The following is a 26,522-nucleotide window of genomic DNA, read 5'->3' as shown; positions in this document are numbered from 1 at the left end:
TGGGATACAGTATATGCGTCTTGGTTTACAATTATCTGTCATTGATTTTTAGGGAAATATTATGCATATCAAAATACTAGAAATAGACTGATATGTTTTTTTCAGGGCCGATAGCCATGCAGATTATTAGTTGTCAAGGAGGCCGATAACCAATATTTGAAGTTGATATTCATTTTCAGTAAAAATGCTGAAAAAAATCTTGCCTTCAAAATTTAAAAAATTAAAATATGAATCAATCTTGACTTTGTTGCAATGTCTTAAAACACTCAAGCTTATTGAACAAATTTTCAGACTTTTCAAAATGTTGAATTATTTTTTTCCCTTTTAATCTTAGACAATCTACTTCCTTTTAAATGTCTCATTTCAGGGTTATTATCAGTATGTCTTAAAAAGTTAAATGGACACTTAAAGAAGTAAATACCATTGCTGTGTTTTCCTAAAAAAAAAAAAAAAAAATCTTAAACTTTCATATTTCTTTATTTTAATGTCGAACAGAAGCAAAAGGTTCAGAAGGTTTCCAGGGTCAGCAGCATCTCTTATAAAGTTTACTGAAATTTTAAATAAAAAGTTTCCTGAGATTAAAATGGTTTTAGCTTTAACTTTTAACCGGCGTTAAATTTTGAAAAAAGGCCGATATTTGTCAAAATGCCAGGCCGATTATGGATCTATCCCTGAAAAATACCGGTGGGATCAGTATTGTTGAGTACTCATACTGGTATCAGTCTAAAAACATTTTTTTATCGAACATCCCTAAATTTTATATCATAGATAAATAGTCACTCATTTCTTTATGAAAAATTGCTTGTCAACCAGTGTGCCGAAGCTGAACATTTTCAATCTTATTTTAAATCAGCAAATCTAAAATTGCCCCAAACATAACAGGAAGAGGGCGTGTTCCCCTTATCATTTGCAATTTTTTATGATCTTTTATCAAGGATGGGATATGATCGATATTTGAAAGTGTGCCATACACAAGAAAAGGTAAAAAAACACCAAGCTAGAGCAGGCACTTGCAGTCATTCGCTAATTATATTATTCAAGTTCAATAAGGTCGATATTGCGGATATCACGTGATTGTATCCTCTTTTTCTTAGCTGGGAGGAGTCTGGCTAAAGAATGGCTCACGTGTATATTCACAGTCAGGCATCCCATAATAGAAGTCACCTCTTGTGAAAGGGAAATGCTCTTGAAGGGAGTGACCCGTTATCCGTGCCAGTGCAAATACCTGGTGCTGAGAAGCAGGAAGGCCGGGGTCGAGGGGTGACCCAGCAGAATCTTATCTTGCCTTCCCAAAGGCGACTCGCACTGTATAGAACCTTGGCGACATCGGCCCGCTAGCGCTCGCCGCCCGGGCCAGATAACGAGCCCGAGGGCATTCTTGAACACTTATCAGACGCAGAGTTTCCTCTTTTCCTGCCTGGATGGGCCTCTCATCCTGCCTGTCGGGTTATCATTGTTATTGCAGTGCGCTCTCGCTCCTCTGGCGGTGACACCATATGGTCGACGTAAAGGATGTGTAGTGTTCTTTTTGCAATGGGAGATTCGGCCATGTTTGCGTTATGTCAGCACAGTAATGTTTGTCGAGTGAAAAGGTATCCGCAGGAAGCCACTCTGGGCGTTGTCCTGGAAGGCTTAGTTGGGATTTTTTGCTATGATTTTGTTGGAAATGTCTCAGTCAAAAAATGAATAGCTGGTTGAACTAAAATTTGGATTATTTTTTAAAATGACTCAAATTTTTGGGCCAAATTGCCTGGATGGATGCACGATCAGGGGTAGAAGGTGTTCTCCACGTGCCCATCCAGGGATCTTCTAGCAGTTCCTTCTAAAATGTACTTTGCGTTAGCCAAGCTCCCGCACCTACTGTGCATGACATGAACATTGCACGGCTTTCTCTCTCTGTGCTGAATTGAAAGGGAATGAGGGGAGCCGCTTCAATTAATCGGGAGTTGGCTGCATTCCCACCCGAAAAGAGGGTCTTTTTTTCTTTGTTTTGTTTTTTGTAATAAAACAAGTTGCTGTTAGTGTCTGCACAGTTAAGTTAAGTTAATTTTCAAGATCAGTAAAAATTGATGCTGTATACACAAAGTCTACGCACCTTTGGTTTTTGTGACGTATAAAAAAAAAGATAACATGATGGAATATTTTTTATTTTAATATGTTCCACCATTAAATGTGACCTGTACAACTCCAATTCATATTTTTTGTACACACCCTCTTTTAACTGGAAAGTGGCAGGTTTTTTTGTGCTAACTTTGCAATTTTCAGCAGTAAAAATGTAATATTTTGTCTTTCATGAATTTAATAACGTCATTATTTTTCATTTATAATTAACACCATTAAAAAGGCGTTTTGCCATGTGCTGTCGACTGAAAATGGCATCACGTGTTGAGGGCTCAGGTAACCAATCACAGCCGACTTAACGTTTAATAGTTCTTTATTTGTACTTCAAGTCATTTGAGTTGTACAGATTATAGGCCACATTAATAGTAGAAAAAAGTTTCAAAAACCTAGCATTTAAACAGACTCTTTTTTGTATATATATATCTACTGTGCTTAATGTTTCCAACAAGATACAAAAAGTCTTTTGACTGCCCTCTTTTCAACCATCACATGTGCCCAATACAATCTGCTCTGAGTAGCCAATCATCCTCCTGGATCGTACACATTGTTGCCTCAGCACCTGTCACTGATGCATATCCACCTCATGCCTCTCGCCCCCTTTCCACAATCACCGCATTCACCGTCTGTCTTCGCCCTGCCTGCTGCGGATGCAACTCATCATCAGCACGCCACTTTTTAGCTCCTTGTTAATATGCTCCCATTCTCTCCAAGATGGCTTGTCTCATTTTGACACACAAAAGCTACACCTGCCGCCTGAGCTTGTTCAAAAGCGAGCGGGGAAAGTGCCTTGGACTCCCACTAGCAATTTGCTGACTTCTACTTCCCCTTTTCTCCTCCTTTTCCTCTTCCATCTCTTTGTAGCTCATACCCCTTTCCCATTTATGAATAGAAACATGGACTGCAAACAGAAACAATAATAAGTGCTCCTACCTTCTTTGACAGCCAGACGAGGAGATGGGTCTGTGTGTGATGGTGTATTGTAGGATAATGACGAGCTACCTGCAAGGAGATCACGTATGAATCTCGTTAAAAGCTGAAAAAGCCTGAAAATTGATTAAAACTGAATGTACAATTACAGTGTAAAGAGAATGTTATATGAATATGCCTTAAATGGGAAGTCAAACAAATTCTTCCTAATGTAAACACGGCTTTCTGAGTAATATTGTGTTTGTGGAAAATAAACTAAGGAGCAAAAACCACCAGTTTTTTTCCAATCTCAGGGGACGGCCATTTTGCCACTTGCTGTAGACTGAAAATGTCAGACATCACAGTTGCACGTCTCACCTGTTTTCTGAGTTTGGTCATGTGATGTCCGCAAGCTGAGCCGTAATTGGTCATTATTTGAGCCCCGAGCAATGGATAAAAATGGGTGGATTGTGCTGCTTAACTCATATTACACACACGCAATATTAATCAGAATGCCATGTTTAGACAAATGGGGCTGAATTGTATGGAAGCATGGAACTGGAGTAAACATTTTTTAAAACGTGTTTGCAAGTACATTCGAACATACTTGCAAATACGTTTGAACATACTTGTAGCTAAATGCTAAAAACTTTACATTTTTTCCCACAATGCCATGTGATATTGACCTGCGCATTATGGGAAAACATGCTGAGCGGCAATTATGCACTGCAAACATAATAAATCAAAATAATTAAACATAAGCAATGGTCACTTTTCGAATGTATTGGTATTATGTAGGCCAAAGCTAAGAAAATAGCTTTTTTTTTAAACTAAAAAAAAAACTATTTAAAAACTCTTTTAAAAAGTCAATACCTCGTGGTATTATGGGGAAAAAAAAAAAATAGCATTTAGCCTACAAACTGACATATTTGCATGTACGACAACAAATTTGTCAGTCAAAAATATTCCAATTCATGCTTCCATAGTATAGAACATATGATTGTAAAAAGTTGTTTTTTTTGTGGTTGCCTTCCTCTTTAAAGCAAGGATGGACAGCCACGACGGGCAGCAATTTGATTTACTCCATCATGAAATTCTAAAAGTAAATTAAAAACTCAGAGAAACTGCTACAGAAACCCACAAATACACAGAACAACGGTAGTAATATTAAACATTTGTTTGAGTGTTGCAACATATTACAAATAAATAAATAACATCATTAGACATATTCCCCTACCTTGCCCTAATCAAGCTTACTGACTGGAGTTCAGCATAAAAACAACCAGCAGGTGGCAGTAGAAAGTCCATTAGCACTCGCCCCGGGATTGGCTGCTCATAATATTTTGACTGAGGTCCCATTTTGGACATAATGAACTAATCAATGGCAATTGTATATTGTAGGACCGACGCACTGAATGAACAAAATGCAGCAACATGCAACACAGTCGAACAACTCTCGAAGTCAGTCAACATTTTAATTGCAAAGTCTAGCCCTGAATAATAAAGGCTGCCTAGTCATTTCACCTTATGTAGCAGAACCCGGCGCTGCATTCCTGCACTTACACAGGCACCCTGGGCGGCACCAAAATGCTCTCTTAATTTTAGCTGCCCCAGGCATAAATCAGCGAGTGGAAAAACAGACCCAAAAAATGCACAGAGAAAACACAAGAGCTGCTACTACGTGGAGCGTGTTACAATTTAGCACACAGACAGCTGCTGAGTTGGGAGGAAAGTTATATATTTTTTCTGAATTGGACAAAATGAATAACGGTGGAGAAAAGTTTGTGTATGATTTGATTCAGGTCCTCTGTGCCTGTTAGTGTTGAGGGGGATGGAGTATCCAGCTAGGGCTCTGTTATTTTAGGGGGTAGCGCTAAAGGGGGCGAGGGGTGCTCCACAAATGTACGCTAGCCTCCCAACACCCCACCCCTCCTGGTTCTACCTATTCCACAGCACCCCCAAGGCTCTGGGTCTCGTTTAGAGACCTGGGGCCTCAGAACAGGGGAACCATTGTATGAGGTCGGGTCCCTGCACAGCAATCAAACGCAGCTCCTCATACAAAAATAATTCCTCATGCTGAGTGCAGGCACGCAAGAGTCGAGCGAGCCACCAAAGCAAGTGTGTTTGGAAGAAGGCAGAACACGTAGAAGGGAAAAGATGAACGCAAAACGGGGGCGACTGAGGGGAGAAGGAAAAGGGCTGTTTAACCCTTTTCCTACTGTGCGCCACATATGTGGGCTGACCCAGACAGGCAAACAGGCAGCATTGCTAAGAAAACCTCAAACCATCCCGCAGAGAAAGCCAGGATTGCTGTAACGTTGCAGAGGGAGCGCAAGGAGGGGTGAGAGTGAGCGAGCGAGAGAGGCAAATGACAGGGAATTTTGACTATGCTGCATATTTATTTGGACGGCCTCTTCCTCCCTTTGAAAACAAACACATCTTGCTAATCGGACAGCACAGTGGCCCGCGAGAAAAAAACTCGGTCTTTCTTGTTCCAGATTACGTAATGTAACTTGTGTTACAAAAACGAAGGTCCTCCAGCAAGGCAGGGCCAAACACTACCAGAGTTCGGTTTCAAGCATCTCGATGGACCTCCGTCAACCAAGGTTGTTTATTCTGTGGAACCACAGGATATCATCACCTAAACATGCGGCATAGACTTTGTCAACAAACCAAGGTTCTAAGTAACTCACTTAAGAATACGGAGCTATTTAAAGAGACAATAAGGCTACTGTCAAAAGAACATCATACGATACTATAATGTAGTTGTTTTGATGGTTCGAGCTCCTATTTGTTCTAGTTAAGAGTCCAAAACTTTTGTCATCCTTTTAAAATATTTTCTAACCTTACAGGTCATTCTAACAATACTAACTCTCATACAATTGTAAGATAGTCACTGGTAATATGAAAACCTAAAAAAATGAGCTATGAAAAAGACAAAAGATGAACCACAATCAACATAACTATATGACAAGTACAAGCCAAGCACACACCAATGATCATTTAATGTGGTTTGCAGACATCTTGCTTGAGCGATTGCAAAATTCCACTGAATAGCTGTAGTAAGACTGTAGTAAGAAGCTGATGATTACAATTAGAATCATCTACACCTACGTGGCCAATTGTTTGTGAAGTCACAATTGAAACAGAAAGCTAGCATAGTATGAATTAAGAGAATTAGGGCTGGCTTGTCTCTTAACTTTGTAGCCATGGGCATACCATTATAAGTTATTTTTTTCATTTTATGCTGTTTTTTTTGTTTTTGTTTTTCAAGTTTTCCAAGCTTGTAAATATTCCCTTTTAGTGTTTCTATTTACATACATACATATTTAGTTAATATTTTTTTAAGAAAATGGGTCTCCAATAGCGGGGTGGAAAAACAAAAACAAAAATAGAGAAAAACAAGATCAGATTTAGAATCCGCACCCATTTTTTTTTTTTTAAACAGCTGTCAACAAAAAATGTGTTCCAGAGTGTAATCTAACTTTCAGATAGGCCTATGTTGGCAGCTATTAAACTTTAAATCAGTTCCTGTATTGCATCTCATTATATTGGCCCCTGTTCTTTGTTTACATTTTAAAGTTTGCCTAAAGACACAGCACATGCATGGATGTACAGTAAATTGTAAGTTGAAAAATCATCTAGAGCTTGAGAACCACATAAACATTTCCCCAAAATAAATTCACCCCTGCATTATCGTCTAATTCTTGAGCAAAATGCAGTCTCCTGCACACCAAAACGTTTTTGATCCTGACTGTATTGATTTGAAGTCATTGTAACCACAGACGGTAAGAGTTGCTTGACCAAATAACAAGAAACAGCAGTCCCCCATTAAGTGATCTGGGATTGAATTTAGCACTCCCTTGGCCGAGCATGGGATAAACATTATCGGAGAAAGGATGGACGGACATAGGTTCAGAAAAAAGGTAGTGAAGCATACTTATAAAACAATCCCCCATCATAATGTCTGTCCAACTGATTGTCCAATATCAGCATTCCTATACGGCAGGAGCCATCTGCATCTCCACTTATTTGAAAGCGATATAAATTCTTGTAGCGCTGAGTGTCTGAAGTCCCACGTTAAAGTGAGCAGCTGCATACTAACTTTGTTTGGCTGCTAGCAGCAGACGGCTAACAGTACAGGGCTCAGAGCCAGGCCAGCCAGCCCCTGCACACCAATGATAACCTGCCAATAGAAGGGACTAATGCGCAAGGAGCTCAATAAAAATGTTGCGAGGGTAGAAAGAAAGAGAGAGAGAGAAACATTTTCCCTACTCAGCCTTTAAGGCCAGATGTTTATGGTCTGTATAAACTATTGAGGGTTAGAGAATGTCCCCCACTCAGCAACAGTGCGGTGCAGAAGCCCAGACTTATCGCTCGTTTTTTTTTCTTCCACTTTCCCATTTTGACTTGACTCCCACCGTAATCTATCCAGATACAAAAGAAACAGCGACAGTGGAGAAACAGAACTGTTGCTGTTTTCTAATGGTGCTCACTCACGACCCGCTTGGGCTGTTTCCATGCACTTTCCCCCAAAAAAATCTTGAAGTGATTCTCTTACGCTGCCATTTTGTGTTTTGGTACTGCTATAACATCTACAGTCTTTCTTAACCTGGCTTTTATCCCCACGTGTGCTCGGTTCCCTGCACATGTGGTATCAAACCGACCTTCGTGGGTGCAATAAAGCAAACAGTCCACGGTCCCTCCCCGGCAGACTAATTTGAACAAATTCTCCAATTGCACCCCAAATTGAAAGCACATTGCGTTGCGGACAGCCATCATTTATAAAAATCGGGCTAAGTGACCAAGAATCAAGCCAAAATATTACACTGGCAACTACCCTTGTTACTACAAGCAGCTGGTTGGCCAGACACATGTTCCCATTGTGCTGGCGGAGGTGTGGCTACCTGAATGATGCATCTGCACGGGGCACGGCGGCTATGTTTGGCCGCAGGGAGGGGAAGTGTCTCCCGGTCCTGCGCCCAATGTACATTGAGACCTTAATGACTGTGTGGAATGTTAATCAGAGGTTCAATAAACAGACTCACGCATGATGCACACAGATGTCTATGAAATGATTGCAGCGCCCATTTAGACGATTTACTGTTTGGAGGTGGGTGGGGGATAATGAATGAAGGTGAAGTCCCATTAGTTACCACGTGACCGAAGATCAGTAATACTTCCCGGGCTTTGCTGAGTCGTCCCCTTCATCATTTTTTTTTGAGCACTTAAGATGCTCGGCCTGCCTCCAATACTCATGAGTGGAGCCAGAAGTCTATTATCTGGACAGGTTTACTTTCGACTACGATTGTGCAGAAGGAGAAGAGCGAATGGATTTCGTTACCAAATCATTGTCCCTGCAGGGTCTGCCTCAACCCTCCAAACTCCTACTCTGTCTCTCTCAGACATTTGGTACTAACGCACTTCGTCTTGCCCGTAGGCTTCCAGTGTCAATAATATGCTGTTCGCTTCCCAGACAGCTGCTCTGAAGCAGGTCAGCCCGTGCACGGGAAGGGAGCATTCATTGCTTTTGTTTGTCGGGAATGGATCCAAAGCAATTTCAACGGGCAAGCGGCGAGGATTCCACAGCACACAAGGTCTAAATCAAAAGAGGGGGCAGAAACGGGCAAAGTCACGGTACAGTACGTAAGCCGTTGCTAAGTCATGCAGCCGGCGGCCATAATGAAAACTGCTGTGCCTAGTGGCGGTCAGACAGATCCACCCGCTGCAGCATTGCACAATGAGGCTGTTATACTCATGACAAGCATCCCTCTCTGCCCTGACAACGTGCACGGGGAAAAACTGTTGACACCCACAAAGTACAGTTCCCATTACATCACATTGAGGCTCGTCACAACGTTTTGGGAGTAATGTTAAATTTAGTGGAGACATCAATCACTCCGCCCAGTGCGGTTTCTTGATATTCTGCAGCAGTGAAAGCAGCTCTCACTGTTCTTTAGCTTAGAATGCAAAGCATTCAATGATAGTTCCGACAGGTTTCTGTGATAATCGCTGAGACCAAGCTGCCGCATTTAAAAATCTTAGCCCCACCAGATGTTACATTTTATATTTCAAAGGCATTTGCATACTGCCTCAGCAAATTGCTTTGCGTTCCCAGCTGAAACATATGAAGCGGGATTCCATCGAGAGCCTCTTCAAAGGTAATAAGCTCGAATTTAGTTGCCTGGACACACTGGTCTAGCCTGCTTCCCGAGGCAATGCACCTGGACTCCTTTCCAAAGTCCATGTGGTGTATAGCACAGCAGAGCGGAGCGAGACATGTAGTTGATGGATATCTCGATAAGGCAGAACTGTTAATGGCGTTCTCAGGCTGACCCAAAGAGCCAACACAATGGACATGCTATAAAGGTCAGGAAAACAAAAGTTCAAATGCGAGCTTGTAAACAATCACCTAGCATTGTAGTCAAGACACCAAGATATTATTGAGGCTAGAGAGTATTGAGACCAGAAAAGTCCAAGTCTTTTGGAGGTTGAGACCGAGTCAAGACCAAGAAGTCAAACAAAATTCACAATTTAGATTTACAACAAAAACAAATTCTGCTATCTACGTCCAATGAAACAAATCTGCATTTTGTGTTTCTCACTGATCAAAGTAGTACTGGCGTGGCCTCGATCGGTCCTGAGTCTGCCCTGTCAGAGTCCGAGACGAGACAGAGGAAAAATTGCCTTTGATTAAGAGACCAGGCAGAGACCCTTTAGAAGTGGTCTCGAGACTGGTCTCAAAGATCTTGAGAACTACAACACTACCATCACCAGTGATCAGTGCTGGACAACACTGAACCTCGTCTTTCGTGTCTGTGGCTTCAGTTTCACTTAACGCATATAATTTATAAAATGTCACCCCAAACAACTCCCAAATTTTCTGGAAAGTACCTTCCCTTTTCCAAAGATTTTCTACAACCACTTACTATTTAGCTCCATCTGGGAAATAACCGTTCTTCTACAGACTCGGGACAAATCAATCATCAAATCAAAAGCCTGTTGGCAATTACTTGACCGTTTTTGGAACGCACACTTACTTTCCCTGAGGTAATTGAGATGAGAGAGAAGAACTTCGGCATTGTACATGGTGGTGAGCCGGAGGAAGTCGTCCTTGCTCATCTTGCACAACTCTTTGCCGTCTGTGTTTTGAAACACGGATGTGTCAATCTCCAACAGGCCGTACTCCTTGATGGCCCACTCTAGCCACTGGCGCACGTGGTCCTGGGACCACAATGAAGGATCTGCGAGAGGAAGGAACACAAGTAGTCGTTTATTGCCTGCACGTACTACTTGAACTTGCATCTGGACGAGAAGTGAGGGAGCTGAGCAGCTAACATCTCGTGGCATAAAGGAATAGGAAAAAATGAACAAGTTGAAACCAGAATGATTTATCAGTGGTGAACGTGGCTCAGTTATTAGATATAAATAATTCTTTGTCTTCCTTAAACCACAGGAGGATTCATCAGAGTGGGATAATGTTTCAGGTAAATCGACATTCACGGGGGGAGTCTTCATTTTCAAATCCCTTTCTGTCATTGTTCAACATTTCTTACATATAGCTACATCTGGAGAGACTTACTCAACAAACCGTAATGTCTGTTGGATATACTGCTTCGGAAATCTGGAACCCAGACTGATAGCAGTCAAGGTGCAGCCTCCGTGTACTGTAGGTTGTTGAACTAGTGTCTGTCTGCTTCAGTTTAAAAAGATCACCAAGATTTCAATTTGCCTCGAACGCTTTCGGAAAAATGTAACCCCTCCCCATCTTTGTGGCTTGAATGAATAATTCTGGCAATGTGAAATTTATTTTTCGACGTTACAGAGCTGCAATTGCACTTGTAGCTACACAAATTGTGCCATTTCACATATTTAATGATTAACTTGGTGAAACCATAGCTGTTAAAGAAATATAGCTCTGGCAGACGGAGATATTTCGACTCTCGTGGGAGAGATGAAACGCTGGCACCCAGCTAAATGAAAATAGGCCTGTGTTGGCGAAGCGGTGTCAAAACAGAAGGACTAAAGAAGAAAATATTGAAAAGTCATTGCTCCTATATATGAAATGGATACACATACACAGCTTCATACAGTAGTTGTTTGATTCGATGACTTACCAGCTGGTACAATGACTCTCCGTTCATTGGTGGTCATGTTGGGGGGAGGGGCGGTTTTCTCATCCATGTAGTTTCCATAGTTCATCTGAGACGTCTCATTACCCCCCACCAGTTTATTACATTTACCCACGCTGCAGTCCACTGGAGACTCCCTGCTAAGCACACACAAGTATATTGCAAAGAAATGTTATGACGTCTTGCGAAATGCTTGTTGGCTAAAGCGAAAAGCAGCGTTAGTTAAAACAAGGCTGTTCTCAAGGGAATTTGGCAGGTTTCTAAATAGTTAGTGATCTGGTGTTAATGTTCAATACAAATATCAATTTGAGGATTTATTACGAAGACAAATAACAACTCCGAGCACTAATTTGAGATTGAATTGGTTAAATCTCACATTTTCAGTGTCCACCGTGTGCTTGAATAATCAGGATTTTGTCTGTTTCAGTTGCTGGTGGAAAAACTTGGAAATATTGCACTACAATTGTTTTTTTTTTTTTTGCTATTCTGTTGGATGAGTACTTTTGTAGGACACATCTAGTTAAGTGCTGTAATCTTGCAGGCATTTGGTGTACTTTGACAAAAAAAGCCAACAAATTTGTAAACAGTAAATACAAAATGATGATTCCATTTTAAACATTTGACCATTGCATTTCTGCAATGTTTGTTGGGTAAGTTCAATTTATGAGCATTGCCAATTTTAGAATCGGAATCGTTTGTGTTGGGCAAGTATGTTTGAAGTCTTTAGTCTGTGTCACACTATTACTATTGCACTAACAACAAAATTATACACTTTACCAGGATATATACAGGATATATTGTATATAAACCAGTGAATCCTAAGAACCGTGCTGAGCATCGGGTACGCTCTGGGAAATTATTCAATTTCCCTTTTTTTCCATTTGATTTTGATGCTCATCTATTCATATAGTTGCAAGCAGAGCAATTAAATGCTCATCCACTAGATGAAAAAAGGAACAATTAACATACGTATCTATCTGTTGCCAAAAGAAAAGAGTAAGAAAAAGCTAATTGATCATTAGCCTTTAATTTTACTCAACTTTTTGAGGTTTTTGGTTTGGTGCTGCGCCCTGAGATTAAAGGTAAAATATGTGTTTAGGCTCAATAAATGTCAGGAAAATAATTAAGCACCACGCCCTAAATAGATGCAAACTGGTAGCAACCGTAATTAGCTTTAGCATGACTGAAAACTCCATACAATACAAAAACAAAAATGTTCATATCGTAAAAATGACCCTGAACAATGAACAGACGTAGTTAGGTTTCTTACCGCGATCCGTTCATATGCTCATATTCTCGCTTGACGTTGACCCGCACTGGCTGGTTGATCCACTCCTGCTGTGGGGGTAATGGGTTGATTTTGTGAGTCTGGCCGTAGTCCTGCGCGCCAGATGCAGTCATGTCTGTCTTGGGGAGAGGGGCAGCAGCGGCGTACGGAGGCTCAAATAAAGACTGGTCTTCACTCACCACTGATAGCGCCTCCTGTAAGGAGTAGCAACAATCATGCGGCAGCTCAAACAAGTGCGTTTTTCAAGGGTTAGTGATGAGTAGTTCATTAATGATTTAGGATCTGAAGTAATGGGAAAAAGCTGGCATAGCTCTGTCTATAAAAGCGGCTTTCACACTCACACACTGAATAACATGATGCATTTACGGTGGAAAGCTCAAATGTCAGGTTTGCTAGCTAACTTTGGTGTTTTAGTGACGATATTCACATCAGTCATGTCATTTTGACATGTACCACAGTATGAATTAATGATGTTTGATATACTTTTTGTCAGACCAATACCAGTACGAGTACAGTACTCAACTCATGAGTAGACACCACTACCAATACAAATACCAAGTACAGAAACCACTAGAACTTTTGATACATAACCCCCCCCCCAAAAAAAATAAAAAAAATAAAATAATAAAATAATAAAAAAATTAAAAAAAATAAAATACAAATAAAAAAAATAAAAATACAAATAATCCCAATAAGTATTTTTCCTTAAAATTACATTAAATTATTTGGCTGCTGTCGTGAGTATGCTACCTTGATACCTGATATCGACCCGACAGGATACCTTGTTTCAGTACTCGCCCATCCCTAGTAAAAATTATGTAAAAAATGCAGAACTTATTTGCAGTGACTTTTAAAGACCATTTTCAAGTAACTTTGTTCAACATGAAGACCCCCATTCACTAAATCAATAGCGGTGGCTTAATATTTGATCATGACTTCTTTTTTTTGGGGGGGGGGGGGGGGGGGTAATTCCCTTACCCCGCATTTCTGTGGTGGCTCCACTCATTCCTTTGTCCGTTAAGTAAAATTAAAAACATTAATTAGTCAAGTAATACAATGTTGTTGTTGTTGAGTCTCTGGTATTTGTCTGACTTTTGAAGTGGGGTTATAAGGATTTTGTGTCATATTAAAGGATAATTATCCCATTAATTTGTGAAGATCTCATTCAAATAAGGATCCACAGACAGGATACAGGAATTTTTTTTTTTTTACTATTTGAGTCACATGGGGTGTCAAAGGAACCTTCTACGCCCTCTTATTTGTGATGGGATTGTCCATCTTTTTGTCACATGATAAACCAGGAAGTAGCCTTATAACTAACAAACAGGTGGACGCGCACTTTCACTTTTGTGAAAGTAAGTGGCACGACTAAGTGGCTAGTTGTAAATGCTTATGCATGTATATCCTCTCAATAGACTTGTATTGCAAATATGGAATTTGTGGCAAGGTTAGTGCTGGGCTAAATTTGAAACGGTTAGGAATGCTCCACATTCAACTACCATTGTGCAAATGTATACACAAAATCAAGCTATAGTAAGAAAGTCAGTGCGCTTTAGAGGCTGGCTGGCAGATGTTCACCTCCAACATTTCCTGTCAACACATGAGGATGACATCAATCTTCTCAACACTCTCCGGGCCAAGAGTGCAAATAAAGTACCCCAAATGTTGAACTCTTCCTTTAAGAATGGGAGGACGTTGTCAGGTGATGACAGCGATAAGAATTGGTACAAAGAGAACATCAGGATCGACTTTTTAAACTACACAGAAACTTGTGAAGTCCAATTTTTGCTCTCTTGGGGACCTTTTTTTAAAAACACTAATTACATGCAGTTATGGGTCATATCAAAGTCTGGCATCCTAAGTAGTTTGGCTAAACAGCCCCTGTAGCTACTGTTGCTTCCTGTTGACGTTAGATGACTTCAATCATGCTCACAGCGAAGTTAGGGTGCAAACAAATGTCGATTTGCTTACATGTATACAGTTCTCTGCAAGAGTTTGAATGGCAAAAGATTGCTTCATCCATGATATTTATTGTTTGTCTTCTGTCTGAAGACTTAACAGAAGCACAAGGGGGGAGGGGTCACTGCAACACTGACCTAACTGATGTGGCTCAGCAATGCAAGCAATGTAAGTTTATTAAAGAAAACAAAAAGCAACTCTCGACTGGACGACAGACAACAGTTTCAGCGGGCTCCTCTTTAAATGCCTTGAAATTGTTTGCTAGATTTGTTCTGCTCTTTTACATGCGTAAAATGTCAACATTCCAGACATGTCATAGTTGGAGTTGGTTAAAAATGCTCCGAGACAATCCTTTTTGGTGAGCCGTTGCCCTTCCAGCCGTCGTCGTTCCAAATCAGCCAAAAGTCCGGAGATAAATAAGTCTGAATATTAGACATTCTCATCATGTGTCTCTGCTTTTGACTGGGGATTGAAACACATCTGGATCTGATAGGATCTGATGGCACGATTTAGACAGAGACGTGTCTAATCCTCAAAGGACGGAATTTATATCATTCCGAAATGCCACATATGTTTGTCGGGGAGGGGGAAAGAATGACAAGACTTATTGGCAACATCATTGCTATCCTAAAGATCCTCGAGGACAATGACTGTCCACCATATTGAAGATATACTGTTATAAATGTCTTCTCAGCTTGTGAAGTCAAGAGAAAAAGCACATTTGTGACGGGAATATGGAATCAAATGCACCCCCACAGGTAAAATAAATGGTCGTATGAAGGCTCTCTCGAACGTTTCACCTCCCTCGCAGAATTAGATTTTCCAGGGATTTAATCAGTTGATCCATCATATAGTCTGAACCCTGGCAGTATTACTTGCTATCTGAGCAGCACACAGCAGCGAGTGTGCCGCCGATAAAGCGCCAAGAAGCGGGGGAACGTCTTGCTACGGCCCGATAAGACCGCACGCGACTTTTCCGACTGTTACGAGTTACATTCCGAGTGACATATCTGTCAAGTGGAAACCATGATTGGCAAGTGGCGTGTGCCCATCAAGATTTTAGAGAAGGGCGTTTAAAAATAGGAGCGGGCCCCTCTCTGCTGAGGAGAAATCTGCAGTGTTTTCTCTTTCCTATCGGTAAGGAACACGAATGAACCCGTCGGGCTTCTATTTGGTTTTGTCATAAAACCATTCACTTGTGAAAAACATCTCCATTCTATTTCATCTTCAAGTACAAATCCTGTGCAAGAATATGCCAGTCAAACACCACACGTACACCCAAAAAAGCAGTTACCCATTTCATTTAGATCCTTTTTTTGTTGTCCCTCAACTTAGATCTAACTTACTATTACTTATTATGGTGCATTCCGTGGTACAGTCTGTAGACAATTACTGGCCCCTAATGTATACTCAACACTCGTGTTACCCCATAGGCCTACTTATTCAACTCCAAATTACATTTTTCAGCTCTAACAACGTAAACTATGTCTATGAATTTACATTTGGTAAATATAAAGCGAGGTATGTGTCTTGTTGAAGGGCTCTTCATTTGTTTAAATGTGATGCGCTAAATTTCAAGTAGCTTTCCAAGCGGTATAATGTTGTACAATTGGTGTAAAATTTGTACCTCTGATTTGATGGAAATTTTATTATTTCCAAATTAAGTTTTGGGCAACTTTAGAAATCCAAAATTTATGACTTAACGCCTTCGGACCCATAGATGATTGCAGTGGACAAACCAATTATAACGTATAATTTGGATGATGTCAACACTTCTGGGTCATGATTGAATCCTAGCTAACCAATCACAATCGCAATTTCATTTGCATGATGTTCATGTTAAAAATGTTACTTTTAAGGTGTACGTTTACAACACGTCACACCCATATTATCCTGGCGTCCACTATAATAAATAATAATAAACCCCAATTTTTTTCCATGTTGTTCTTATGTGGGAAAGGAGTCAAAATAATAATAATTAAATGGAAAAAATGCCCAGCAGAAAAAAATGCAGGTCTGAAGGGGTTACAAGGCTCCACTAAATGTTTCTGTAAGGACGCTCTCACAATTTCGATTGACTTATCACTTTAGCAATATTGTACTGGACAGAAAATAATAATCCACTTTCCCTAGTTTTACGTCAAAGTTCCATTATTGCTTCTATGGCAGTGGTTCTTAAAACCTGGGTTCGATCAAACTCCAGGGGTTCGGTGAGTCAGTCTCGGGAGTTCGGCGGAGGTCCAGACACTCACCCGACTCATCATTGGCTGCAGGTGATCATGCTACATTGCTTGGCCTATCTGTGCTTTAGGGAATTTAGTGTGCTCAGTAGTCGACTTGTGGCTGTTGCGATGGTACGTCGTTTGATTTCTTTCTTATTGTAATCCCCTCATACTAACCATGTTGAGAAAAACAAAGAAAGTGGTTGGACGAACATGTGCAATTTGAATTCACATGTATAATGGAACGTATCGTGTTCCACAGGGTTCGATTCTGGGGCCTCCGCTGTTTTCACTGTATCTGCTGCCCCCGGGTACTACCTTAAGAAAACAGTGGTGGTTGTTTTAAAGTGCTCTATAAATATAGAGTTGAGTTGAGTGATAGGAGTCAGCATCCTAACAGTCATGATTTGCAATGCCAAGTTGAGCAAGTCTAGTCCAGCACAGCTAGCTCTCTAGCAAAACCAAAGGAACACTTCCTTAAGCTGCGTGGAGCGGGGAAATACAAAAACACACCTTCTGAATTCAATTTGAAAAGATGCAGATTCGATGTAAAGGCTACTCTCCCTGTTCATTTTGTTCACCAGGAAACCCTGGCTTGAATTTAAAACAATTTGTTTAATTCTTGAATTAAGAAGGGTTTGGTGAATGCACATAGGAACTGGTGGAGTTCACTACCTCTAACAAGGTGAAGAAACACTGTTCTATGGTTATCAGACAAGGTGGGTCAGAAAAGTTGTGACGAAAGTGTGGGCCAGATGATCAACATTTCTACAACAAGATTCTGTCACATTTTCTTCAGTTTGTTCGGTGCACAAGAAAAGACAAGCGTTGTGGCAAGACGCTTGCTCACAATCCTCTGAGCATCTGACAGTGCCTGGCTGAGAACTTCCCTGTGCTGGAGCAACCTCCCTACTCACCTGACCTGGCTCTGTTTATTGATTACATAATTCTCAAGTACAAGGGGGTCGTTAAGGGGACCTCTTTTGAAGACGTGGATGACAACAAAGATGGATGATGAAGAATTCTTCTAGGAGTGACAAAAAAGGTAAGGGAAGTGTGTTTTACTCCAGGTGGATGACTTTGAAGAGAAAAACTTGAAGTTTGTTGTGTGAATTGGAAAGCTATCCTTTTGTGACACTAGTCCTGGTACTTTTCTGACATACCTCGTACATGATGAAAATGTCAGGTCTTGCAAGATTTTAAAGTTGCCTTCTTCCCAAAAACTGGTTAACTTAGGACACACTTATGAAACTGTTTGAATTATTAACAACTTAATGTTACTTTAGCCATAAAAGAGGAGTGTACTGGTGTCCTATGTGTCAAGTTCCATCTCTGGTTCTATGACAATCACATTTTCCCTCATTGCCATCACTACCCATCATAACAGTAAAATTGACAAAAAAGAGCCAAAGAAAAGGCTAAATACTTGGGGAGTTAATCCTTTACACCACAGGTGTCAAACTCAAGGTCTGGGAACTAACTCTGGCCCGCCACATCGTTTTATGTGGCCCACGAATGCAAATTATGTGCATCGATTTCATGTTTCTTGCAAATCTACCAAAATTGCAAATTGTCTTCACATTTAAAAACCTGGAGATATTAAAGGCATTTTTGTTAATAATCCCCCAAAACGTAATATTTGAACTAAAAGTTTATACTGGCCTCTCATTTTAAAACTAGTTCACTAGTTTGTTGTTTATGTAATATGAGGAAAGCATATGCCCACAGATGGAAACCGAAACTGATGTGGCCAACAAAAATTAGTTTGAAACACCTGCTTTGCACCCTCACATATTTTTACATGAAAGTGTTAATTGTTTTGTTTTTTTCGTAAAAACTTAGAGGCCCCATGGTAAGGACACACACAATGCTTCTCATGAGTCAAACACCTGCCTGGAGCCACCTTGCTTTTGTTTACATCAATGCATCACAACACGTTCGCCGCATGCAGTCCACACGTGCATGTGTCTGTTTGGCACACACAACTCAACTTTGTCCACCAGGAGGGCGGCGGAGCGCACAAGGAGGAAGGGGCTCAATTCCTGTCTTTTGTTCAAGTAGGAAAAGGAAACCTGTCAGGAAAAGATTGTGTAGAACAGGAAGCTCTCATGGCTCGAGAGCGTGTTCTTAAGAGCGCACAAGTCGGGCCAGCCATTCACACCCACACTTCAATTACAACTCCATTCTTCATTCTTAGCTTTTTTTGCGACAAACATCTCAATGGTCCTCGAGCCATCATCCTGAATGACAAAATAATCACGCACGCACGGCCTTTTTTTGGGTGCCGCCAACGTTCGCCAACACTCCTCCAACACACACACATACACCACACCCAACGGCCACAAAACCGCTATAGGCCTACTAAAACATCTCCAAGCACACAACAGCACTTTTGAGCAAGATGAGCTCCATTTGGGTGCATTTTTGGGAGCTGACACTTGTTAGGAAGTGAGCCAAGAGAGGGACTTGCCATTCAAACATCTGGAAGCATCCGTAGCCATCTGGAATGTGACTGTCTAGAAGGGAAGAGGAGGAGGGGGCAGTAGCCAATGTTAATTCAGCCCAGCACCCCTGATGACTACCAATTGCACCAAATATGACTTTCCAACGAGGGTATGTTAACGATGTTATTTACGTTTAGGCTTTATAAAAACAATATTGGGTTTGGGCTTGAGCTTTCACTTGTAGCACTTTTAGCTTTTATTTTAACAGCATGCATGTGTAAGTGATTAAACTGCCACATTTCAAGGACTTTCGCCGTTTTAATCAACTACCTAAACACTCCAAAAGGGTAGCCCTGCTTGTGTAACTGACAAAGAGGACACTTTGCGAAGTGTGGTTTGAAAGTGTTGCAAGTTGCACGTTGCCAAATAACAGCTTTCTTTAAACAACACACACTTCTCCAAAAAGAAAAGTCGTTACACACATAATAATCTGCGGGTGCCTTCGAGATCACCGAACCATCACATTACTGCCACCAATGACAGGCTCAGTTTGGACCCGTGGCCGGAGTCACCGTTGCGCATGCAGTCTCCGGCGTGTACACTGCCTTGCCGGTCACACTTCTCAGAACACGCTTCGATAAGTCAAAGAAAGGGCATATATAGGCGATAAACCTTACCTACATGAAAACACAACTTTTGGACGAAAAGCGTGTTGAAGGATAAAATAATGCCGCCTCCAGATGTGCGTAATTTGCGCGCTCGCTCCTCAGAAATCCAACGTGCGAGTCAAGCGTCGACGCACATCCTAGCAGTGCTCGGAAATTATGATTTTACAAAAAAAAAAAAAAAAGAAGAAGAAGAAGACGAAGGGGGATGGTTTGAAAGGAACCGCGAGAGAAAAATGTCCTCAGTGTAGAGGTCCCAGCTAACGCACACACACAAAAAGGAGGCGCAACTTTGGGAGAAAAAAAAGCGGTCCCCACAATCTCCAACAAGCTCACTCTCCACCCTTACCTTAATAGTTCCGTCCATTTTGCGCAACTTTCAGTGGACTCCGACGGTATCCCAAACATGACACGCTCCTGAATTAATTCCAGCACAGTCCCGGTATGTGTGGCGCAAAGAAAGAAACGTTTTTTTTCTTTTTCCCCCCTTTTCCTCCTAAATTTGGGAAGTGAAGTCACCGCCGCCGCTTGCTTGCTCGGTTGCTGCTGCTGTTATTGCGAAGGAAGGTTGAGAGAAGGAAGCTGTGTGTCACCCAAAAGCCCTGCCTTCTACAAAAAAAAAAAAAAAAAAAAAAAAAAAAAGCAGGATACTGTCCCGAGGAGATAAGCAGGCAAAACAATTGAATGTTCACTCCGTTGATATGTTGTGTGTTTTTTTTAAACTGAATATTTACAGGATGGTGGCCTGCTGTGGAAAAATTATTCGTGATTTTTTTTATTTATTCTAAAAATGACACAAATTGTCGGTGGTGGGTGCGTGATACTATTGATATTAATAGAAAATGGCCAACCTCAGTTATAGTAGGACATATTTACTTTGAACATAAAAATGATGTTCGCCCATGCAGTCGATCTGTTTTAGAAAAAGTGAGCATTATAAAGAGGTGACTGGGCTTTAAATCCCAAAGATGACATATCAGAGTGCTTGTTGCAATATTTATTTTCCTTACAAGCTACACGTCAAGGTGAAGACTTCCCAGAAAAGACATAAATCACATCCGTGCATTCAACACCCCTCAAGTGTTTAAAAAATCTGCTCTACACGTGTGTGCCACTGCAGGAATTATCCCTACAACCGTCATGATTTGGATTTTGTTTTAAAAATTAAACATTTTAAAATTATTTTCAAATATAGCTATAATATAGTTTTTCCTTTTTGTAGGCTATCATAAACTGCTCTCTTTGTTTAAAAAAAAAAGAGTCCTTTATGAAATACTAAATGCAAATTTTCTCCATGTTCTTTAAGATGAAATAAAATCACAAATTGCAAGTTTTAGTTAGTTATTCCGAAGCCAATAAATTAGACATTCGATATGGTTTTCACTTTCCAAAACTGCATGGTGGACCGGATCAAATGCTCTTATGGACCGTATATGGCCCCAATGCCGTATGGTTCTCACCCCTCATCCACTGCCCTTTTTGAAATGTTTCTACTTTCTGTAGTATACTTAAATTCACTGTCAACTTGTTGATGAATTTCTCTGCAGCCAGCTCAAAGTTTAGACCGCGCCACTGGCAGCAAGGCTGGCCTGTCTGTTCCCCTCTTGGGGGTCTGGTGGGGCTGAGGGCCCCACCCTTGGGACCGCCACATCTGGATCCTGCTAAGGGTCAAGGCTTCTCATGCCTGAGGCCAGCTCAGACTTGTATAATTAAGGGAGACACCTTGTTTAACTCTTCACTGACCAGTTTGATATAAGTCCCTCTTTTAAAGTGTCCACATGACTGACTTTTTTAAATTATTTTTTTTAAGGTGTTTAGAGATAGAAGTGAGTCCAAATTCAAGATAATTCAAGAGAAGTAAATCACAGTTTCTGCTTTTACAAAGAGATTAAAGGTCAGGTTAACAGATTTTTAATAGGCCTATATTTGCAGTCATTTGCATCATACAGTTAGAATGAGCTGTTTCTATATTTCTGGTTCGATTATTTACAGTAGCTTCATGAGGGTGGTCAAAATATTAGAAACACCTGTCAGTAAGATGCAGCAAGCAAACTACAACCACATAAATACATAATTTGGTACAGAAGACCATTTTAGAGCATGGAATGTTTTCTGTTTTTTTGCTGACTGGATAATTCTCAGTCAATCAATAAAGAAATTTAATGGTTTGTATTTTATCCAGGCACTTATATAATACAGTAAAAGTGAAACTCAGTTGTGAATAGGCTACAGCTGTTGTAGATCTCACTGAATTATGCAAGTGTCCTTTATATAGTGACCACTGATGGAACCAAGCAGACCAGATCACATCTTACCAAAACCCGATTTCCTCTCTGGATGTCAACATGAAGCCTATTAGGGTGACAGGGGGTCCGGGCCCTGTCCCAAGACCATAATGAATACAGTGGTAACAAACATTTTGGAAGGCCAATAAACAGATGCAAGCCGATTTACTCAGTCAACCACAGAACATCTGGCTTGACGTTGCAAGGAGTCAGCCAGCAGACGTTTCTTCCTCTGCACACATTGCTGCAGTCGGCCTTTCACTGTATGGACTATGTATGTCAGAGTTGGGGGGGGGGGGGTGGTCACAGTCACATGGACCCTCTGTTGTATAGAAGGAAGTCTTGCTTTTACATTTTCCCTCAAGATCACAGGTCGCAACATTGTTTTATTGCTCCGGACCACTAACACCAGTAAAGAAGCTGAATAGCAAATTATAAAAAGATGGAAGTTCAAGTGGAAGCAGTCTGTTGATAAATCTGAACTGAAATCATGATTAAAAAAAAGATAAAACAATTCGGAGAGACCAAATGATCCCTAGTTGTACACCAAGCATGCACAATTAGGACCAGAATCTTCATTTCCCAAATGGAAAATTGAGGGTAAAGTGGAGATGCTGGGGATTGAACCCAGGACCTCATACATGCAAAGCATGCGCTCTACCACTGAGCTACATCCCCATGCAAACCAGCACTGCCACAGCTGCAAAAATTTAAAATAAATAAATAATAATAATACAAAAATACATGTTATTGTGTCGAGCAGGGGTGGTAAAAGTAAAAGTGCTGTGTATCTCATACGTTCTTTAACCTGTCCCACCGAGCATTTACAGTATCCATAGTGCTGTAATATATATTACATGAACCCCCCCCCCCCAAAATAAAAAAATAAAATAAAAATAAAAACATACAGTATTATTTCATTTATATGTATTTTTTTTAAACGTATCTCATTAAACAATTAATTTATTGCAAATAAAAACATTTATAGCGAAATAATACATTACTATGGATGGGGGAGTAACGAGGGCAATACCAGGGCTTATTTCAAGGTATCGGTGCTTGTGACAGTGGCCCGATACCAGAATAATTCACCCTCTTTTGATTGTTTTATGATGATGAACTATATATTCAAAATGAGAAGAATAGAAAATTGCCATTAATTTCATTTAAGGGAAATGCTATATTGGGATATTTAAGTCTTTCTTAAAAATTCTAATTTTTGTTGTTGGCTTTGTTTGGGGGGTCGGGGGGGTTGTATGTACCAAAAGTATTAGTGGTACTTGGTATCGGTATTGGTGACTACTCAAGAATTGAATAAGCTATAGCCTAACGGTATCGGTCTGAAAAAAGTGCTGTTGAACAACCCTATTTAAAATGTTTTGAAAAAAAACCCTAAAAACAACGACACAACATTTAAGAACACAAATGTTACTTTATTGTTGTTTTGCATTTGTAGTTTAACATGACTATTTCTCCGAGTATAGCTTATTGTAAAAAATATGAATGGAATTTTAAAAACATACAAAAACAATAAATAAAATATTTGGTCAGGTTTCATAACAAAAGTAAGCCAGTTTTGTATGTTAACATGATCACTATTTTGTTCTTACTCCGAAAAATAAGAGCAACAAATACAAATTAATACATTCAACAATATTGTCTTCTTTTTATTAAATTGATCACATACAGAAAAAAAATGCATCAATAATCACAAAATGTCTTTGTTTTGCATTTAACATCACCACTTATTTTCTGCGTTATTCTGCATGCTACAGGCCGACATTATATCGCCGCTATTCATTTGACTGCATGCACGCTCTCATGTTGTGTCGGTCCAGTCTGCGAGCCATGCAGCGTCCAAATTCCAAAGGCCCCAAAAAGTGGCGTCGGCAGCACGTATGAGCACGAACTGTCTGGCCCCCCTCGCTCCAGGCCATAATTAATTTGAGATTTATTTTTATTGGAAAGTTCCAGTCTCGCCTGGCCTTAACCAAACAAAACCAAATGCTTGGACCGTGGAGTCTTTTGAAGGAGGAGGGGGAGAAAGGAGGGAGGGAGGGAGGGAGGGGGGTCACGGATGTCTTATAGTTCTGCCGCATTCTGAGCAAAATCCGACTGTGAGTGTGCGCGCAAAAAAATGCGAACTTGGCATCCGGCATGCAATGTGCTTATGCAGTTTGCATTTTTACAAATAAAACCGATTCACCAGGAATCCAAGGTTTATTTTAAAACAAAAACAAGTTTCCATCTTCTGTCATTTTAAAAGCATATTTTCTCACAAAACATTCCTACCTTTTCATTTCTTTAAAAACAAAACCAAGAATTGTTAAGAGTCCCTCTTTAACCTTGGCGGCATGCAACGAGGCCTTATTCAAATAGATTGGTTTGCTTGGAAAAGAAAAATACTGTTTTATTTGTTTTGTGTGAATGCTCGTTATTGGTGTCTTTAATTGACTGCAGTGCAATTTTGATGATGCAGACTTTAAACATGCTGGGTTTTTTTTAAATATATTTAGTTATTTTATAATTTTATTATCCAAATCACAAACGGATAAGTTTGCAAGAAGCTACTCGTTTGCTTTATTAATACCTCAAATAAATTCCATCAACGTGAATAGCTATATGAGAAAACAAATAACTGGATGTGGCATTATAAATATATGAGTTTAATATTTATTATTCTTGAGGTCCTATGATTTCGTAGGGAAAAGAGCGGAAAAAAAGCCCACCTGACCAAAGAGGCGGTGCTGTCTTACCTTGACGTAAGACGACGTGTCAGGGACAGTTTGGAACATGGCTGTATAGGGGGGGCCCTTGGGTGCTGCAGTGTGTCCAACAGTGGGCCCTGATAACAAGGAATAAAAGAGAATCCATTTCATTCATTTACGCGGTAATTGCCAGTAATTTTGTTCACTTTTTCTAATGTCGCCAACAAGGATAAATTATTTGTGGTGGCGCGTGAGGAGGAGGAGGAGGGAGGTTAGAGGACCCGGGGCCCCATCATGCATCCCGAACCCCTTCCCCCCCATCCGACCCCGAAGCTTACCACATATTGAAACACTTTTCACTTTAATAAGTGCAGCTTACAAAGTCTGGGGGTGAAAGGGCACTTGGAGGACGGTGCAGGACGTCCTCTTTTGTGTGTGTGTGTGTGTGTGTGTATTGCATCATAATGCCTACAAATGATTACATGTTTCTCTTTAATGAACAAGTAATTAAAACAATTATAAACGTGATTTGTTCTATTGAACATAATTTTTGAAGCTCCCACAACAATAAAACAGGACTTTATGGTGCTTGAAGAGTGATCAGCTAAGGGAACCGCACCTTTCCTGCTTTCACAGCCCAATGAGGTGTTCAACTCACATTGCACGTGAACAATTAAAATCAAACAAACAAAACGTGAGGAATAAGCGGTTCGGAAAATCGTGGGAGGACTGCACGAACCAAACATATAGTCATGAGGCTTTAAAAATATATATTATTATTATAGTTCCTTCAAGGCACGGCCAGATCATGCTTGGCTGACCATGTATGGCCCACGAGCCTTAGTTTGCCAACTCCTGCTTTAAATGCATACATTTGTAGGCCAACTCGTAAAGCACCCCCCACCCCAAAATGCATCCAATTTCTGCGCGGTAAAAAAAAAAAAAAAAAAAAAAAGGCCCAATGGAGCCGGGCATCTGCACCCAATTATAGGAAGGGCAGCTCTGGTGAATAACGGCGTGAACCTTCCTCTGAGACAGCCCCGTGGGCCGGGACCCCTCTAGTGTTACATTTTAAGCATCTTACTTTTGCACTTATCCATCATGAGTCTCTGCTAGTAACCATTCCGTGTTGCTTCACACCTCACAAAACGGCTCAAAGGTGCAAAATGATCGAGATTTATAGTACAAAAAAAAAGAAAAAAAGAAAAGAAAGTTGCATGTATGGTTACAAATAGGTGTGCACCCTGCAGCATTTCCAACATATATCATTTGTCTACTCACCTGTTGTTATTGCGTTTAATTCAGCGCCGGCCGGTGCAGGAGGTGTCACGTCCGCTCCTCCTCCTCCTCCCGCTGCTCCACCTCGTTTACACACTTTTTAAATAATTAAGTCCTGTCCACGCGAAGTTGTCCGTTTGTTTTTTCTTTGCGAGTTATTTTGCTCAAGGAGAGTGGAGCAGAGGCTTGTATGAATGGAAATGTTCCCGAAATGAGAAAGAGAGCTGCGGCCAATGAGCATGCAGCGAGAGGAAAAACCTCCAACCTCCCCTTGTCTGCAGCGTGAGGCCACCCGAGCGTGAAATAAGAGGACACACACACATGCACACATGCACACACTCAACAGGCTACATAAATGTAACCGCAATTTTTTCTTAAACATCTTCATATTGCTCAACTAACAACTTTTTATGATTTTGTTAGCCTTTTTTATTTTTATTTGCATTACCTTCAAAGTGGCAATTACAAATGCCATTTAATAATAAAAACAGGAAAAAGTTACAACAAAAAATGG

General features: G+C 40.6%; 1 protein-coding gene and 1 non-coding gene across 7 annotated transcripts in view; both read right to left on the bottom strand.

The window, feature by feature from the left end:
- fli1 (Fli-1 proto-oncogene, ETS transcription factor) overlaps positions 1–26,203 on the bottom strand; it is a 37,610-nt gene extending 11,407 nt beyond the window's left edge. The window contains exons 1-6 of one of the 6 annotated variants that reach the window (XM_086081294.1): positions 26,012–26,203; positions 24,779–24,867; positions 12,430–12,641; positions 11,145–11,299; positions 10,068–10,271; positions 3,052–3,120 (exon numbers count right to left, since the gene is read on the bottom strand). In XM_086081294.1, coding sequence (XP_085937420.1) covers positions 3,052–3,120; positions 10,068–10,271; positions 11,145–11,299; positions 12,430–12,641; positions 24,779–24,817 — 679 coding nt within the window. In that variant the 5' untranslated portion in view covers positions 24,818–24,867; positions 26,012–26,203. Of the gene's footprint in view, positions 1–3,051; positions 3,121–10,067; positions 10,272–11,144; positions 11,300–12,429; positions 12,642–19,749; positions 19,949–20,086; positions 20,282–24,778; positions 24,868–26,011 lie in introns of those variants that run through there. The other 5 variants (XM_086081295.1, XM_086081296.1, XM_086081297.1 and 2 more) reach the window with 5 other exon arrangements.
- Positions 22,629–22,700, bottom strand: trnaa-ugc (transfer RNA alanine (anticodon UGC)). Its single transcript has one exon. It is a non-coding gene; the product is annotated as a tRNA-Ala (tRNA).
- Positions 26,204–26,522: the final 319 nt, after the last annotated feature.

This window comes from Leptonotus elevatus, chromosome 7 (genome assembly GCF_054856555.1).
Source record: "Leptonotus elevatus isolate MCC_2025b chromosome 7, RoL_Lele_1.0, whole genome shotgun sequence".
NCBI classification, from domain to species: Eukaryota; Metazoa; Chordata; class Actinopteri; order Syngnathiformes; family Syngnathidae; genus Leptonotus; species Leptonotus elevatus.
This window is presented reverse-complemented; position numbering and strand designations above follow the sequence as displayed.